This window comes from Carassius gibelio, chromosome B19 (genome assembly GCF_023724105.1).
Source record: "Carassius gibelio isolate Cgi1373 ecotype wild population from Czech Republic chromosome B19, carGib1.2-hapl.c, whole genome shotgun sequence".
Classification (NCBI taxonomy): Eukaryota; Metazoa; Chordata; class Actinopteri; order Cypriniformes; family Cyprinidae; genus Carassius; species Carassius gibelio.
Window position 1 is genome coordinate 36770572 of NC_068414.1, and position 19387 is coordinate 36789958.

Here is a 19387-nt window from a genome sequence, read left to right on the forward strand (position 1 = left end):
CTCAAAACTTTAAACTTAAAATATTTAAACTTAAAATATACAAACTTAAAATATTCAATCTTAAAATCTTTAAAGTGCGAACTTAAATTTTCAATCTTAAAATCTTTAAACTTAAAATATCCAAACTTAAAATATACAAACCTAAAATCTTTAAACTGCAAACTTAAAATCTTCAATCTTAAAATCTTTAAACTTAAAATATCCAAACTTAACATCTTTAAACTGCAAACTTAAAATCTTCAAAAAATTAAATTAAAAATGTAATACTCACTCCAAACTTAGCTGGGCGTTTGTATAAACCCTTTTTATCCATTTCTGTTAAAACACACAGTGCTGATGTTGGTGTGTGTTTCTTTCTCACCTTTATTCCTGCAGCTGGAGACCGAGACCCAAAACAAACCCAGAATGATCACCACCACACACACACATATGTGAACAGCAACATGTGACACAAACCATGTTTTATAGGCAGTTGAGGAATTTATTGAATGAACACAATCATTAACGGCACTCATTAGTAAGACAGAGCATCAGTGGCTCAGAAAATGAGTCACATGACCGTCTTCTGCCAACAGGAAGAAGATTCAGTATCACTGAACATGCACAAATTCACCTTTCACACGTGTTTGCTCATACTTTTATACATGCTAAAAAAAAATCCAGATTGAACAAAGAAGCCAGTTTGACAACTACTAAACACACACACACACACACACACACACTCAGTGTTTACGCTGCGTTCACCCACGTCATAATTATCGCAACTACTAAATGACAACCTGGAAGGATCACATTCTTGCAATTATGTCTTTCTGTTGAAAGACTCTCTGAGTAATCAACAGGCTAGATAAAACCAGAGTACAACAAATGCACTGAAAGACACCAATGTTTCACAATAAACTCCTGTAAGTGGATGACTGCATGCATTAACAAATATTAAATAACAAACAATCAGCAATATATATTTTTTAATCTTTATGTTAGTAAATAAAAATACAACTGTTCTTTGTTAGTTCATAGCTCAGATCCATTAAACAATATTAACAGATACAACTTCTGATTTTTATAATGCATTCAGAAATGTCAAAGATATTAATAACTGCAGTGCAAAAAAGACGTTCTTCCTTTGTATTTCTCTGTAGTTTTCAGGTCATATATCTAAAAAAAAATTAATGTTCTATATATTAAGTCCCAGATTTATTTATTATTATTTCTTTTTTAGAAATCACATAATTTAAATTATCATTTTTTTTTAATCTCAAAAATACATTATTTTTATTATGAATTTGAGCTTAAGTCTTATTTTTTAAATGTTTAGATATCTGTATTGGAAAACAAAACAAAAAATATGCAGGAAGGTTGTTTTTTTCGCAGTATGCTTTAGAAGTATTTTTCAGGGTTACTTCATATTATCTAATGTAGTTCATTAATATTAACCAATGCATTATAGCATTTTGTTATGCAAATTAATTATTATCAAATGTATTGTTTATTTGGCTCTACTATAGTGATGAATATTAAACTATTGAATGTTTTTTATTCGTGCATTATGACATTAACAACAGACATGATGCTGCACAAGTTTGAGGGTACACATAAAACTGTCTACGAGTTCTTTTAAGGATGTGAGCACATTTTTTTCAGATAGTAATTGCGTTAACTGCATCATGTTGTGAACACGTTTACAGATGTAAGGAGCTGGAAGTGGGACTGCGGTTGTGAGATGGTTTAATTGTTAGCTTGAAAGTGAATAATAAATATGTCACAGTGTATAAAACTATACAGTGGAAGCATGGGCTGCAGTGTGTTAGACGTCTCGTTACACGTGGTCCTCGAAGGTCTGCATGTGTGTTTTGAGCGCCAGCACACGCGTGTACGATGGCGCAGCGGAGCGGTAGAAGTCCAGACCCGTGAGCAGCTCCACGTCTCTCACTCGAGCCGTGTGTAACTTCAGCAGATCCTCCACCCAAAGAGACTCGTCCTCCAAACTCTGCACAGAGACACGGAGTACTGTTTTTTCACTTGACCTCCTGAAATCTAAATATTTAATATATGTTTGGTATTATAAGTATTCAAATGTATAAATACTGAAACTATCACAAATTAAATAGTCAATCATATACACAAATTTAAATACTGGAAATCAAATATTCACATTTAAAACAGTCAAATGATCAAATTCAAATATAAAACAAAAAAAATGAAAATCAAAAGATTAAATTCAAATATTTAAATAAAATACAGAAAATCTAATATTTAAATTCAAATACTTAAAATACTGAAAATCAATTATTTAAATACAATACAGAAAATCAAGTATTTAAATACAATTATTTAAATATAATACGGATAATCAAATGATCAAATTCAAATATTTAATATAAAATACGGAAAATCTATTATTTAAATTCAATATTTAAATAAAATATTGAAAATCAATTTTTTAAATATTATACTGAAAATCAAATGATCAAATTTTAATATTTAAATAAAATATTGAAAATCAAATATTTATATTCAAATATTTAAATAAAATACTAAAAATCAATAATTTAAATTCAAATATTTAAATAAAATATTGAAAATCAAATATTTAAATTCAAATATTTAAATAAAATATTGAAAATCAATCATTTAAATTCAAATATTTAAATAAAATATTGAAAATCGAAAGATCAAATTCAAATATTTTAAATACTGAAAATCCAACACTAAAATTCTAATTCAAATGATCAAGGCACATATTCAAGTGAAAATCCTGAAAATCTGAATTCAAGTGAAAGTCAAATCATATTCAAATACTGAAAATCAAATAGTCGAATATTCAAAGTAAAACAAGAATGAGTATTTTAAAAACAAATTTATATTACAACCCCAATTCCATAGAAGTTGGGACAATTCGTAAAATGCTATAAAATTAAGAATCTGTGTTTTGTTAATTCTCTGTAACTTTTATTTAATTGACACAAGTACTATTACCATATGTCTGTAAATGGAGCCTGGGGCCTCATTTATCAACAGATATGTGTGTAATGAGTGTGTAAGAAGAGTTTAACACATAGTGTGGAATCCATCGACTTGTACTTATACGTAGAAATGTGTGTAAATATAAGCACCCCTCTGAGCACGCTTACGCAATCTAGTGGTAGAATACTGACACTACACTTACAAATATTTAAGTGTGTCACAGTAAGCATTAAGCAATACATGTCCTGTGTTTCCTTTAATAATAAAACTTTCTATGTATTATTGGTTTAGTTTTAAACAGGCTGGTTGTGTAACTGGTGTCAAACCTTATAAAAGACAGCAGTGATGTGACGATGGCTTATCTCGCTTCATTAAACAGCTTTAAAGATGATTTTCTCAATATTTAGACATATATTATTCTCCTAACAAACCAATCAATGGAGAGATGATTTATTCAGCTTCAGATCATGTTTAAATCTCAAATTTAGAAAAATGTAAACTTAATACTTTTTTTGTGATTTTGTGCTCCAGGATCACAAATGGTTCATTGAAGGAATTTCCGAATTGTGATTGTGAACGTGCATGGTATTTACGTAAGAACCGCGTGCCTCTCTAATCTCTTCAACGGAAAACACTTACAAAAATTCCGAGTTTTCGAGTTTTAAAATATTGAAAAAGTTTCTATTGCGTGATGCTTGAGACTATAAATCATTCAGACAACTATATCAATGAAATCATAGCCAGAGGTAAAGGTCTAGAGCTACAATTGTAGTTTATAAATTATAAAATGTACTGTTATTTATTTATGTATATTTATTTAAAGACTGCTGAGCTTCTGAACTCTTGTATTGATTGATTGATTGATTTACTTTACTATCGCCTTAGGGAAATTTGTTGCTTGCGTTTCTCACGTACAGCACCGACAATACCCATAATACAAACATAATAAAGAATAAAATAAAATAAAACTAAGAATAAGATCAACAATCAAGGCTGAGAGCCCCTCAGTAAGCACCTACGGCATGACCTTTGATCAACAGTTTAACTGTCTGTGGCAGGAAGGAGTTTTCCCCCGTTTTTATAAATCCCTAGCATCCTGAATCTTCTCCCCGAAGGTAATTTCTCAAAGTTAACAAACAGGGGATGACTACTGTCTGCTGTGTTTTTTGTTGCTTTACTAAGGCGTCTGTTTTGGTAAATTTGTTCAAGACCTCTCAAAGGGATACCAATTATTTTGCTCGCTGTACTCAAAACTTTCCTAATCAAACTCTTTTGTTTCATTGTGGCATATCCAAACTAACAGGTGATGTAAAAACACTTTCAGTAAAAGAGTTAAACAACTCTAAGGATTGAGATGCTTACATTAAGTGACATAATCTTCCAAAGACTCCTTCTTAAAATCAATACACATCTCCTTTGTTTTTAAAATGCTTAAGATTTTACATGTCACACCAAGAGATAAATTCATCTAAAACAGATCCGTGACTGTCCTCGTCCCCTTTTAGTAGACTAACTAGTGCAGAATCATCTGCAAATTTGATAATAGATCTACCTGAGTGGGCACTTATACTGTTATTTGTGTAGAATATAAACAGTAGGGGAGAGAGGACACAGCCTTGTGGTGCTCCGACATTAGTAATATGTTTATCTGATATTGATCCACCCACACTCACTCACTGTACTCTGTTCCTTAAAAAGTCCCCCAACCACACAATCAGTCCCCCATCCAGGCTAAACTCTGTGGTTAATCTTACGACCAACACAGCTGGCAATATAGTATTAAAAGCCGATGAAAAACCAGCAAATAAGATTTTCACATGGTTTTTAGAATCTTCAGGATGCGAATATACAATGTTGCATCATCCACGCCCTTATTTGGCTGATAGGCAAACTGCAAAGGGTCCAATATATGACACTACATACCTTTTAACAAGCCTTTCAAAGCTTTTAAACACCAAAGAGGTCAGTGCAATTGGTGCTGTCAGGCCCGGGACTCTCATACTCAATCATGTGTGTGATACTTCTGTTGTATCAAGAGAGACTGGACGAAAACTTTGCATGCAACACTTTAACACTTAGTATACTGGATTCTCAAACCATGAAACACTGTAATACTAAGGAAGACAGGTGTGAGATTCGCTCCGCTGTTGTCCAGGAGGATTGTGAGCGCTTGTGTAAGGGATGTAATGGTGAAGCCCCTCATCACTGATTCACTGTCTGAACCACAGACTTTAACAAACACTGCTCTTTCCAAACCCTACTATTTCCTCATTACGTTAAGAACAAAATGACATATTTACTAAGGTGAATCATAAAGCTGTGTCACTGTGGCTAAATTAATGACTCTGTGTTTCTGCTTCTTGCGTCAGAACAAGGCTGCATCGTAGTGCTGCGTTCATCACCACAGACACACTCATACTGTAGATCCATTACACAACTATACAGGTATTCAGGCTCTAAGATGACCTCTAGACTGGACTATTGTAATGCACTTCTAGGTGATTGTCCTGCTTCTTCAATAAACAAGCTTCAGGTCGTCCAAAATGCAGCAGCTAGAGTCCTTACCAGGTCAAGAAAATATGATCATATTACCCCAATTTTACAGTCTCTGCACTGGCTACCTATTAAGTTCCGTATCAGTTACAAATTATCATTACTTACCTATAAGGCCCTAAATGGTTTAGCTCCAGCGTACCTAACTAGCCTTCTACCACGCTACAACCCATCACGCTCCCTAAGGTCACAAAACGCTGGACTTTTGGTAGTTCCTAGGATAGCAAAGTCCACTAAAGGAGGTAGAGCTTTCTCACATTTGGCTCCCAAACTCTGGAATAGCCTTCCTGATAATGTTCGGGGTTCAGACACACTCTCTCTGTTTAAATCTAGATTAAAAACACATCTCTTTCGCCAAGCATTCGAATAATGTTTCTTAAATTGTGAGTGTAGTTGTATCTGATCAAAGGTGCATTTTTATTCATTAGCTTGGGTTAAACTAATTTTAGTTCGTTGGATCAGCAGCTACGCTAATGATGTCTCTATGTGTTTCTCTGTTTCTGCTGGATCTTCATCCCGTGGTAACTAGGATTTACACAAGCTCCAGTCTGGATCCAGAACACCTGAGAAGAGATGATGAAACACACACAACTACCAGATTTTGCCATAATGGACATCAACCTGAAATAGTCACCACTGATAAACTATTACTAAACATTCTCTAGAATCTTTACTTTGATGTAAATCTGCTTTACAGTGACATTGTGGAAATTGCTGTGTGTTGAAAGAGTGTGTCTGTGTGTGTGTGTGAGAGAGAGAGAGAGAGAGAGAGTGTGTGTGTGTCTGTGTGTGTGTGAGAGAGAGAGAGAGAGAGAGAGAGAGAGAGTGTGTGTGTGTGTGTGTGTGTGGTTTGTTTTGATTCTAAATGTCTCCATCTGCTGGTCAAACCCAAGACCTACATTATATAAATATACTGCACACATCATATTATTTACTGTTAAATTACTAATAATATTTATGCACTTTATTCATATTTATTTTCACAGGAGAACATCTTACAAACACTACACACTTCTCACGTGTGTGTGTGCGCACGTGTGTGTGTCACTGATGTTGCAGCTCTCTCTGTTGTCGTCTGTGTGTGTGTGTGTGTGTGTGTGTGTGTGTGTGTGTGTCTGTCTGTGTATGTGTCTGGTCTGTGTGTGAGTGAGTGAGTGTGGGTGTGTGTGTCTCTGTGTGTGTGTGTGTGTGTGTGTGTGTGTCTGTGTGTCTGTGAGTGAGAGTGTGTGTGTGCTCTTGTTTTTGTGTCATATCAGGACACAGCTCTGTATAATGTCATGTGTATGACACAGGTATTACAAGGAGAGGGTGACTTATGAGCACATAACCCATGTCCCCATTTTTCAAAACACTTATAAATCATACAGAATGAGTTTTTTTGAGAAAGTAAAAATGCACAAAGTTTCCTGTGAGGGTTAGGGTTAGGTGTAGGGTTGGTGAAGGGACATAGAATATACAGTTTCTACAGAATAAAAACCATTACACCTATTCACTCCTTGTTTACTGCTCTGGATTCTTTCATATGGTGTTGTGGCTGTGTACCCCCTTCTAAATGGACTGATCCAAGAAGGCGCAACAGTGCTGACATGTTTTTGTGTCTCGTTTTATGTTTTGTGTGAAGAGTTTTTAAAGTTTTAATTAGTTTGTCTTTTCATATATTTTTATTTTTAATTGCCTGCTGGCGAACATGTCTGGTATGTTATTGTTTAGGCTAGCTATCACTGTTTTTATTCAATGTAGAGTCCACAGCCCCTCTCAACAAATCTTTAATTTCCTTTTGTTATACCCCCTACATATGTGGAGACTTCATCAAGATTAACTGGTGTTTCCAGAGATGTAATCTCTCTTTATTACCCAACATTTAGGTTTACCGTCATTGAACCCACAACTCACTATACCCTTGCCAACATATTATGCCTTCAATTTATTTTATCATGTTCAGAATTCTGTTTCTATTCTGTTGTAGCCGTGTCTGAATCTTGGCTTAGGAAACCCATAAAAAATTCTGAAATTTCTATTCCGAACTATACAATTTTTCATCAGGATAGAACTAGCAAGGGAGGTGGAGTTGTGATCTATGGCAGAGATAATGTGCAGATTTCTGTTTTACTGTCCAGATCTGTGCCCAAACAGCTTGAGCTTCTACTCTTAAAAATCCATCTTTTTAGAAATAAGTTGCTCACTGTTGCTACCTCTTACAGACCTCCCTCAGCCCCCAGCTGTGCCCTGGATGCTATTTGTGAATTGATTGCCCCGCACCTATCTTCAGAGTTGATTTGAACTTGGACATGCTTAATGCACCGGCTGCTCTTCAATCTAGGATAGACGCTCTCAATCTTACACAAATCATCAATGAACCCACTAGATACAATCCTAAATCAGTAAATGCGGGTACTATCATAGATATCATTCTGACTAATATGCCCTCCAATTACACCTCCTCTGTTTTTAACCAGGATCTGAGCGATCACTGCATAATTGCCTGTGTTCGTAATGGGTTTGTGGTCAAACAATCACCCCTCATAACTGTCAAACGTTCTTTAAAACACTTCTGTGAACAGGCTTTTTAATTCGATCTGTCTCAGGTACCGTGGAATGGTATCGAACTCATTCCATCAGTAGATGATGCCTGGTTTCTTTTTAAAAATACTTTTTTAACTATATTAAATAGGCACGCTCCTTTTAAAAAAACTGAGAACCAAAAACAGGTATAGTGTTTGGTTTACCCCAGACTTGACTGCTCTAAATCAACAAAAAAACATCTTGTGGCACATTGCATTAGCATCAAAAAGTCCCCGAGATATGCAACTTTTTCGGGAAATCAGGAACAAATACACACAGTCAGTTAGAAAAGCTAAGGCCTGTTTCTTTAAACAGAAATTTTCATCTTGTAGTATTAACTCTAAAAAGTTCTGGGACACTGTAAAGTCTATGGAGAATAAAAACATCTCCGCCCAGTCGCCCGCAGCATTGAAGTTTGGGAACACTGTTACCACTGACAAATTATTGATAATTACAAATTTGAATGAACACTTTGCTGCTGCTGGTCATGCTCTTAATGTTGCTTCTGATCCGCCCAGCAGATATAAATCTGCTGGGCTGGACAATATAGATCCTTTCTTTTTAAAATTATCAGCTGAAATTATTGCGACTCCTATTAGCACCATATTTAATCTCTTGTTGGTATCATGTGAGATTCCCAAAGATTGGAAAGCTGCCGCGGTCATCCCCCTCTTCAAAGGGGGAGACACTTTAGACCCAAATTGTTACAGACCTATATCTATTCTGCCATGTACTGCCAAAATATTCGAAAGCCTAATTAATAAACAGATTATAAAATGTTTTGAGTTCCACCATTTATTCTGGTTTCAGAGCTGGTCATGGATGCACTTCTGCCACACTAAAGGTACTTAATGATGTCATAACCTCTATCGATAGTAAACAATATTGTGCAGCCGTCTTTATTGATCTTGCCAAGGCTTTTGACTCGGTTAATCATTGTGTTCTTATTGACAGACTAAATAACCTTGGTTTCTCAAGAGAATGCATTGCTTGGTTCTCAGATTATTTTTTAGACAGAGTTCAGTGTGTAAAATCAAAGGACATGTTGTCCAGTCCTGTGGCAGTCTCAATGGGGGTGCCTCAGGGTTCAATTCTGGGGCCAACCCTTTTTTCTATATATATCAATGAGGTTGCTAGAGCTGCTGGTGATTCGTTAATCCATTTATATGCAGACAATACCATTTTATATACATCGGGACCCTCTTTAGACTCTGTTAATTAACCTTCAGACTAGTTTTAATGCCATACAACATGCCTTTCTTGACCTTCAACTGCTTTTAAATGCTAATAAGACTAAATGCATGCTTTTTAATCGTACACTGCCCATAGCTGTTCATCCGATTATCCTTACTACTCTTGATGGGACAGAATTAGAAAAAGTGGACTCCTATAAATATTTAGGTGTCTGGTTAGACAGTAAACTTAATTTTCAGATTCATATTAATTATTTACAATCGAAAATTAAATCTAGAATAAGTTTCTTATATCGTAACAAAGCCTCTTTTACTTATGCCGCCAAATATGCCCTTGTAAAGCTTACCTTCTTACCGATCCTTGATTTTGGTGATGTTGTATACAAAATAGCCTCTAAAACTCCACTAAGTAAACTGGATGTAATTTATCACAGTGCTATCTGTTTTGTCACCAAAGCACCATACACTACTCATCACTGCAATCTTTATTCCCTTATTGGCTGGCCCTCACTACATACTCGCTGCTGAATTCACTGGCTCCTGGTCACCTGGTCAAGTCTTTATTAGGCTTATCCCCTCCATATCTCAACTCACTGGTTACGGTAGAGACTTCAATTCGTAATGCGCGTGCTAGTAGGTATATTTCTTTGGTCATTCCCAAAGTCAAGTCCTCTTTTGGCCGCCTTTCTTTCCAGTTCTCTGCTGCCAACGACTGGAATCAATTGCAAAAATCTTTAAAAATAGAAGTACCGATCTCCCTTGGTAACTTTAAGCATCAGATTTCACAATTATTTACTGATTCCTGCTCTTGTTAGCAGCCCTGTTATGGTGCACTGTAGAATTTTTATATTTTATTTTCCGCTTTAAGCTCTTAAGGTTTACTTAGTGTATATGTGTAGGCTACATCATTATTTTGTTCTTTGTATTACGTTTGTATGTTGTACAGGGATTGGTTTGTAGATTGGATACTTTATTTATTTCTATGTGTAACTCTGTGTTGTCACACTGTTTCTGCCTTATCTTGGCCAGGTCGCAGTTGTAAATGAGAACTTGTTCTCAACTGATTTTACCTGGTTAAATAAAGGTTATTATTATTATTATTATGGGATGTCCCCACTTTTCACAAAAACAAACGTATGTGTGTGTGTGTGTGTGTGTCACTGACGTTGCAGGTCTCTCTGTTGTCGTCTGTGTGTGTGTGTGTGTGTGTGTCACTCACGTTGCAGCTCTCTCTGTTGTCGTCTGTGTGTGTGTGTGTGTGTGTGTGTGTGTGTGTGTGTGTGTGTGTGTGTTGTGTGTGTGTGTGCCACTCACGTTGCAGCTCTCTCTGTTGTCGTCTCTGTGTGGCAGGATGAAGCAGGTGACTCTCAGATCTCCGTCACACTCGTCCAGCGTCTCGTTGAGTTTCTCGCAGCTGCTGATGATGCTGTAGAAGTGTGTGGGGATGAAGACAGAGCCCAGTGTGTGACTGCAACACACCGCAGAAGAGGACATCACACACACACACACACACACACAACAGCAATCCACTTCACTTCTATCACTAAACAACATGAGGGCCAGGGCTGAGAGTTTCTCACTCTTTGATCTTCTCTTCTGTGTCTCTCAGTCCGTCGTGGTCGTGGTCAAATATGGGTCCCATCATCACATTAATGACATTATTCTCCAGACTGTATCTCCTGAGGACATGCCTCTGCAGGAAACCCCACACCCCTACACACACACACACACACACACACACACTTTCATTTTTTTAATATTTAAAATAAGGCTTTAATTTTTGATTGTCTTCACTCCTGCTCATTTTCTAAAAGCGCAGTTTGTGCATGTGTTTGTGAATCATATTTTGTGAATAAATAAGTGTCAGCAGTGCAGCACTCACTCTTGAAGGCAGGGTACATGGGGACGGTGTTTGTGATGAGGGAAGCTTCATATCTGGATTCAGCCGAAGCAGAGAAATCTACAGAGATCAACACATACATCAGATTTACCTGGAACCATCCTGAGCCAAGACACTACGGCAAAACAATGCTTTTATATGCACCGGTCAATTCTGAGGCTATTTCGCTTCCATATCATGTCTCTTTTTTCAGACTAGTGGACAGAAAACATCCAAAACACACAGTGAAGTCTTTATTTTATTGCTCTTTGTCTATTTGCATCTGTAGATTTCAATTCCAATCCTCTCTATATTCTGAGAGTGTCCAATATTTAATTCACACTGATTTATACAATATTTTACTCCTAAAAACATCAAACATTGATTAAAAACAATAGCCTTCATGATTAATCAGCTGAAGCATGGTGAGATCTCAGGCATCTTCAGTGTAATATTAATATAGATGTGTGTGTGACTGACCCGGTGGGAAGAGGAAAGCGTGTGTGATGTCTGGCACCTGGTTGTACGAGTTACATGTGTGTGTGTGATCGAGACGAGCGTCTGCTCTCACACACTCGCTGGACGACACGGCCGGAGCCTCCACCTGCGCACACACACACACACACACACACACACACACACAGGATGAGTGTCGCTCCGTGGCTCAGAGGAACACATCTGCTTGTGATCTGTTCACACACCTGTGCTGTGAGTGTGAAGGTGCTCCACAGGGGCATGTTGAGGACGAGACTGTATCCGCTGCAGTAATCTGAGTGACACAGCTGTGTGTATGACGTCTGGAAGAGAACAGCTGGACGGCCGAACGGCAGGTGTGTGACGTCTGCACAAACACACACACACACAATCAAAAACATCACACGCTCAAGAGATTCACTCAAGAACTTTACTAGAGTCAAATAGAATGCCCCCAAGTTCCTGAATCACTGTGTATTATACGGAGTGAGGAAGCCAAGACCAAACTTAAAAACAATAATTTAGGACCAAGTCATAATTAAGTTTATTTAGGCAATCTAACAATGGCCTCAGACAATATTTATTATTATGCTGTAGTGGAAGATAAAGCTTAGTATCGTCAGCGTATAGATGAAAAGAGACACCATATTTTTTAAAGATAAGAAGCCATGGGGAGCAAATACATAGAAAACAACACAGGGCCCAGGACTGAACCTTGCAGAACACCAAACCCAGAGGAATGTCAGAAGAGGAGTAACGCCCAAACTGAACATTAAAACCCTGATTTGACAAATAAGAGTGAAACCACTGTAAACCCATATCACAAAGTCCTACAGAAGACTCCTGGCGTGACAGAAGAATACTGTGATCGATCTGAGAGGACAAGAGCCATGGGTTTCCCTGAATCTGTTTTAGAGTTTTTTTTGTTTTTGTTTGTTTTTTAGAGTTTAGGGTAAATTTGGTACTTATAAGTTTTGAGAATAGTTTTTAATAAAAAATATTTTTTATCATTGTTATTTGTTTAAATATGTCTATATAGTATTATTTATTAGTTTTATTTTATTTAGCACAAGATATACTAAAAAAAAGCAACAATCTGAAATAAATGGTAATCTTTTTTATTTGTGTTTTATTTTATTTTATTTCAGTTAACTTAATTTCTTAAGTAAAACATTTTGTTTTAGTTTTGGTTAACTATAATAACTCCAGCAGTGTTGGGGAAAGTTACTTTTAAAAGTAATAAATTACAATATTATGTTATTCCCTAAAAAAGTAACTAGTTACATGACTTTTGTTACTTTTATTGGAAAGTAACTTTTGCATTACTTTTTTAATCTGGGCAGGGCTTGCTTGGTTGTTTTTAATATTTAAAGTTCTTCTTTTACAAATGTAAAAGCCCTTTTCATATGAAATGAATGCATCTCAGGCTGAAGGAAATGTAAATTAATGTCCGTGCAGTAGAAATATAAAACAAATCACGTCAAGAACATCACTCAGGAGAAGAAAGTTTAACATTGTTCAGCAATAAAAAATTAAGAAAAAATAATCATTTGTTATTTTTGCTTATTAGTATGATTGCATTGGATCACATAAGGTCAGTAGCAAAGACATAAGTTAAATTGGGATTAAATACATACATTATATTTGTCTTATTTAATATATTTAATTGTTGTAGGTTTGTATAATATTAAGAATTTGCATGTGACTGTTTTTAATGATTTTGAGGAACACTGAATGTGTTTTAGACTGAACACATGTTCATATTGAGTCTAGATCTACAGTGAGATCATGTTCACACTCACTCCTGATCTCTGTCTCCATGACAACACCAGAACTGTCACTCAATCAGGAGAAACAAAGTAACAAGAAAAACTAACTCAGATATTTCCTTCTAAATTAAATACTTTACTAATTATTGACCCCAACACTGAACCCCAATACATACATATTGTTGGTTATATTATATTGCACACACACACACTCAGACACACTTCCTCCCTGTTTGATCACATGACCAGTCACTGTAGGATGTGAACATGAATGTGAAAGTGAAACAGATCTTAACTGTTCAACAGTCCGTCTGCAGCGGAAGGAAATCTCTGGGAACTTTCTTCAATGTTGTTCTGTGAATGAGAAGAGACTCAATGCATTGACCTGAAGAGAACACACGTGTGTGTGTGTGTGTGTGTGTGTCGCTGACCTCGTCGTCACAGTTACAGCCCAGGTCATGAGTCACCTCAGTGGGCGGGGCTACAGTCGTGGGTGATGTCACTTCCTCTGGCCGTGTGGGGGTGTAGGGGGGGCTTCTCAACACACTGTTCAGACTGCCGTGAGTCCCGTTATTAGGAGCTGGAGTCAAACCCAGCAGATCTATACACACACACACACACACACACACACACACGGACGCTGCATTAATCTGTCACAACTCTCATAATCTAAGAACACTAATAAATCCAGCAGGATCTTCACCACACATGACGTTATACAGCTCGATGTTCTCAAAAACAGGCACTTCTGTCTTGAAATTGAAACTTGGTCCAAATCCCAGAAAGATTGTCTACGAGAAACAGTGCAGGTTACAGCGCTGATTAATTGATTGATTGAATTATCAATTAATTGATTGACTGATCTACCTGCATGCTGCTGATCTTGTTGTCAAAGCCATGGTCTCCAAAGAAGCCGCAGGTAGCTGGAGATCTGCTTTCACACACAACACACAACACACATCACATCTCACTCTCAACTAAGGAAAAACTTGAGGAAAAAACTTATTTTGACCAATAACAATCTGAATTTTACAAGCACATGCGCACAAACACACACACACGCTCACACTCTCTCTCTCTCACACACACACACACACACACACACTCACACACACACACTCACACACACTCACACACACACACACGCACACACTCACACGCACACACACACACGCACACACAGTGTCACCCACATGGCCACGTGCCACTTCCTGTCCATGAGCAGGTGCACGTCCTCGATGCGTCTGTTGTTGGCGTAATGCAGGCGTTTGGGCAGGTGCTGCTTCAGGTACGGCTTGAAGTGCTGGTTGGGCATCTTACACTGGAAACAGGTCAAAGGTCAAAGGTCACAGGAGTGCGTAGTGTACAAACACAACCCTGATTCTCCCGGGAGGATGGGTGTGATGGACTTACTGTAAGATTAGATACAATCTCCTTTGGATCATCTGAAACATAAAGAAATAATAAAGATTCTATTTTGATGTTAAACAGATATTTTGCCATAAAATAAAAGTCCTGAATGCAAAAAGTTGCTTTGGATAAAAGTGTCTTCCAAACGCATGAATATATACATTTAACACAGACAACTGACCATAACTTTGATCATTAAACTAAAATGCATTAGTTAATTAACACATCTTTGACCTGCATTACAACCACCTATTTAATTAAACCAATGCCAGACATTTTTAGTCATATTCAAAATGATATTTAGTGATAATTGAAATGTATATAATCCTGGTGAACTCAGGGTTTAATAGCTTCAGGTGAATCATAAAGACAACATAAAAGACAAATCATGAAATTCTTTAAGATTAAAATTGTTTTTAAGTTATAAGCTTTTACAGTACATTGTATATGTTGTGAAATTTAATCATCCACAATTTCAGTTTAGATTGCTTTGAAGAAGAAACAAAAATTTTACTGTTTAATACTGTTTTGGCATTCATATATTTTGCCAAGGCTACAAGACCTTAATATCCCAAAGTATGCATATATATATATATATATATATATTTTTTTTAGTTGCTGAATAATATCTACAAACATTTTTAACAGGATAAACATTACATAAAGTGAATAAATACTGTATAAATCATTGAATTTTAGGGTGGGCCTGTAGTTTTTATTGTAGCTGAAGGTGTATGTGCTCACATGGTGTGCTGGAGCTTTTGGGGCCGATTCTTCCGGAGGATCCTGGGATCAGTGTGATAGCATCGACATCCAGTCCGTAAGAGCCCAAATACTCTGTCCGTTCACAGTGAGACTCCTCCATCCCTGAGCGCACGCACACACACACACACACACATACACACACACACACACACACACACAAACACACACACACAGACGAGACCATTTAAACGATGGTGCTGGAGTCTTTTACATCATAACTTCTAGTTCCTCATACTGATGAAAAAGCTGGTTTTCAGTGTGACTGTTGTCTTCAGAATGCGTGTGTGTGTGTGTGTGTGTGAGATAGTACCGTGATCGCCCACCAGGATGATGTTCACACAGCGGTGGAGGTTCATCTGTTTCAGGCCGTTCATCAGCTGACCGATGATGTTATCGATCTTCCTGAGAGTGTTATCCAGCTGTCTCATACACACACACACACACACACACACAGTAAAAACTGTTAAAACTCATGTCATACTTACCCTCCTCTAAATGTCAAACACGAATCAAAGTGTGTGTGTGAATATGTACATGTGTGTGTGTGTGTGTCTCTGTGTGTGTGTGTGAGAATGTATGTATGTGTATGAGTGTGTGTGTGTGTGTGTGTGTGTGTGTGTGTGTGTGTGTGTGTGTGTGTGTGTGTGTGTGAGTGTGTGTGTTTCACCTCGTTGCTCAGAGGACCCAGGATGTGTCCGTACGCATCCGGCTGCTCTGAGTGGACAGCATAGACATACGGCCTGGAAGATACACACCACACACAAATACACTATTAATCAGTAAAGTAACACAACTGTTACCATTACAAATATCTAAAAAGGTTTTGTTGATGAATAATATTGTGTATTATGCAAATGAGGCATTATCCAATCAAAAATGCATACATATAATTTGCATAAACGTCCAGAAGAGAAATCTGAACATTGGTTCATAATTTCTGATTTTGTTGTCATATTAGAGTTTAAGGTTAAAAGTTAAAGTTATAATAAAATTTCTCACTGTAATTATATTTCTTATTGTAGTTATCATATAATTTTCATTAAGTTACTGTAGTTATAATCACTTAAGTCAAAATTACAGTTCTGCCAAGTAAAATACACTGTCCAGGTCCAGGAAAGTATGAAAAGCATGGTCAGAATACTCTATCAACCGATTCAACCATAACATTATGAAGCGACGACATTACTTCTTGTAAGCTGTTACGAGTGCTGCCCTGCCCGCTGAGACGCCTGGTCAGTATGAAAAACCCTTAGGACATCGCCACCCTGGTCAAAGCAGTTGAGCTGGAGGAAGTGGCGAACGCCCGCGAAGCAGGGGAGAGAGCGGCCTTGCACTCCGCAGGGTGATGGAGTGGCATCCGCTCGAAGGTGCACCGTGATCAATCAGCAGACCGGAGGTCCCCGACCCTGTCGGCAAGCCAATGCCGACTGAACCCCCAGCAGTCGCGACCCGAGCATGGATGGCTGGGTGCCTTCTACACCAAGAGGGACCTTTCGGGGGACCCAGCCCGACAGTGAAGGTAGATGGAAAACCGGTTCGGGCCTTGCTGGATTCCGGCAGTTCGGTCACCCCACATCCCACCTTGGTGAAGCCTCGACCCAAGCAAAAATCATGGATACCACTCACCTGCGTACATGGCGACACCCGCTATGTGCTGGCCCACTGGTGCGGGTTTCGGCGGAGCCCGGGACCTGGCACGTGGAAGTGGCCATTGTGTGCGATCTCCCTGTGCCGCTGCTCCTGGGACGGGACTGCTCCTCCACACTACCAGGACAGCAGGTCGTCCTGCCCAGAATAGGCCATGGTGAAGAAGTAGGGGACCTCCCCGCCCAAAACTGGTCAACCTGGCCACGGATAGCGAGAGGGAGGGTGAATGTCAATCAGTGAACCTACCATCTGTCTACCTCAGTGTGTTTTTGTAGGTCACGTCGGGGGCTCCTTCTGGCGAGAACAATGCCTGCGGAATTGTTGGGTACAAGTACACCGCATTGATGAGGTAGACAGGGTACCGCATCCCCTCCCTCACTTTATCATAAGAAACGGTCTGCTGTACTGTGTTGCCCACAGGCGGGGGAGGTAAAAGTGCTTCTGGTTGTGCCAAAAACCAAGACAGAGACAGTCATGGAACTAGCACATGCCCATCCAATGGTGGGAAACCTGGGAGCGGAAAACACACTCCAGCGCATCCAGGACCGTTTCCACTGGCCAGGCCTGGATGATGAAGTGAAACGGTTCTACCAAAGCTGCCCTACCTGCCAGAAGACAGCACCCCATTGACCTCCTCCCCCAGCCCACTCATTCCACTCCCTGCCATCGTTGTGCCCTTCGAGCGGATCGGGGTGGATCTGGTGGGATCGCTGCTGAAGTCTGCACTGGGTCACGAACACTGTTTCTGCTGGCAAGCCAGGTTGGGATCCTGAAGGAGATACTGATGGACCAGGACAGCCCCTTCATGTCTCAGGTCATGGCGGACCTCTGCCACCTCCTCAAGATTGAGTGACTAAGGATGTCGGTCTATCACCCGTAAACGGATGGGCTCGTGGAGTGGTTTAATTAAACCCTAAAGCGGATGCTGAGACGAGTGGTGGTGGAAGATGTATGCTACTGGGAACTCCTGATCCTTTACATGCTCTTTGAAGTCCAAGAGGTACCCCAGGCTTCCACTGGCTTCACCCCCTTTTAACTGCTATTCGGAAGGAAGCCTAGAGGCCTTCTCGAACTAGCCAGCACCACTGCGCAGCCTGGTCGAGCATGTGTGGGAAATGAGGGAAAGAATCGTCTGAGTCATGCCCCTAGTGAAAGAACACCTCGTGATGGCCCAGTGCGCCCAGCAATGCTATATGATCACCCGGCCCAAGCCCCTGAGTTCCAACCAGGAGAGAAGGGGTGGTAGGTCGGGTCCCGACTGCAGCATGCAAGTTCCTGGCAACCTAGCAGGTGCCCTACACCATGGTGGAACAAATGGGGCCGGTGACGTACCGTGTGCGGCAGCCTGGCCGCCGAAGAATGGAGCAGATCTATCATGTGAACCTGCTCAAGAAATTGGTTCTCCGGCCAGAACAACTTGCAGCGTTTGCCCAAATTGCCCCTCCAGTCGGCGGCAGCCCAGAAGACAGACCTCGAAGCCCTGGTCCGGCAGTTTAAGGATGTGTTCAGTAAAAACCCTGAGCTGAACCATCATTGAGCATGAAATCCTCGCACCACCAGAAGTCGTATTCTTACAGTGGAATCCTAGCCTGACGGCCAACCCAAAGGAGTGTCACCTCGGCCTCACCGAAGCCAAATACCTGGGCTAAAAGATTGGGAGAGGGCTCATCATGCCCCAGGAGAAGAAGGTTGAGGCGTTGAAGAAGGTCCAAGAACATCCCACAAACAAGACCCAGGTACAGGAGCTCTTTCCCGCCGGATACAAAAGCCAGACGAAGAGGCTTTCAAGGCAAGTTGCACAGAAGCTCCAGAGGGCTCTAGCATATCTTTTTTTGCTCACTTACAGACTCAGACGGCACCCCAGTAGAGAGACATTCAACACAGCACCGCACCCCACGAGCACAGAGTGGAAGCCTGCACCTGTCACCTGAGCATGTGTGATCAGTTGTGTGTGTATTAATAAATCAAACGCTGCTTGCATTCAGCTCATAAATCCCAAAATGGTACTGATGTGGAGAGACAAAGGACATTAAGGGCCCTATCTTGCACCCAGCGCAATTGACTTTGTACACCGACGCATGTGTCATTCCTATTTTGCACCCGCGCAAAGCGCGCTTTTCCCTCCACAGAAGCACGTCGCTAAACTAGTGGATGAACTTGCACTCCCT

At 39.4% G+C, this 19387-nt stretch overlaps 1 protein-coding gene across 3 annotated transcripts in view; it reads right to left on the bottom strand.

Moving 5' to 3' along the window:
- Positions 1-460: 460 nt before the first annotated feature.
- Positions 461-19387, bottom strand: part of LOC127978612 (ectonucleotide pyrophosphatase/phosphodiesterase family member 2-like) — a 34818-nt gene continuing 15891 nt past the window's right edge. For 2 of the 3 annotated variants that reach the window (XM_052583397.1, XM_052583396.1), the window contains exons 11-25: positions 16240-16312; positions 15883-15991; positions 15552-15674; positions 14811-14842; positions 14591-14718; positions 14265-14328; positions 14101-14188; positions 13829-13998; positions 13694-13751; positions 11856-11995; positions 11635-11758; positions 11158-11235; positions 10856-10988; positions 10590-10743; positions 461-1990 (exon numbers count right to left, since the gene is read on the bottom strand). In XM_052583397.1, coding sequence (XP_052439357.1) covers positions 1820-1990; positions 10590-10743; positions 10856-10988; positions 11158-11235; positions 11635-11758; positions 11856-11995; positions 13694-13751; positions 13829-13998; positions 14101-14188; positions 14265-14328; positions 14591-14718; positions 14811-14842; positions 15552-15674; positions 15883-15991; positions 16240-16312 — 1645 coding nt within the window. In that variant the 3' untranslated portion in view covers positions 461-1819. Of the gene's footprint in view, positions 1991-2796; positions 6084-10589; positions 10744-10855; positions 10989-11157; positions 11236-11634; positions 11759-11855; positions 11996-13693; positions 13752-13828; positions 13999-14100; positions 14189-14264; positions 14329-14590; positions 14719-14810; positions 14843-15551; positions 15675-15882; positions 15992-16239; positions 16313-19387 lie in introns of those variants that run through there. The other variant, XM_052583399.1, reaches the window with a different exon arrangement.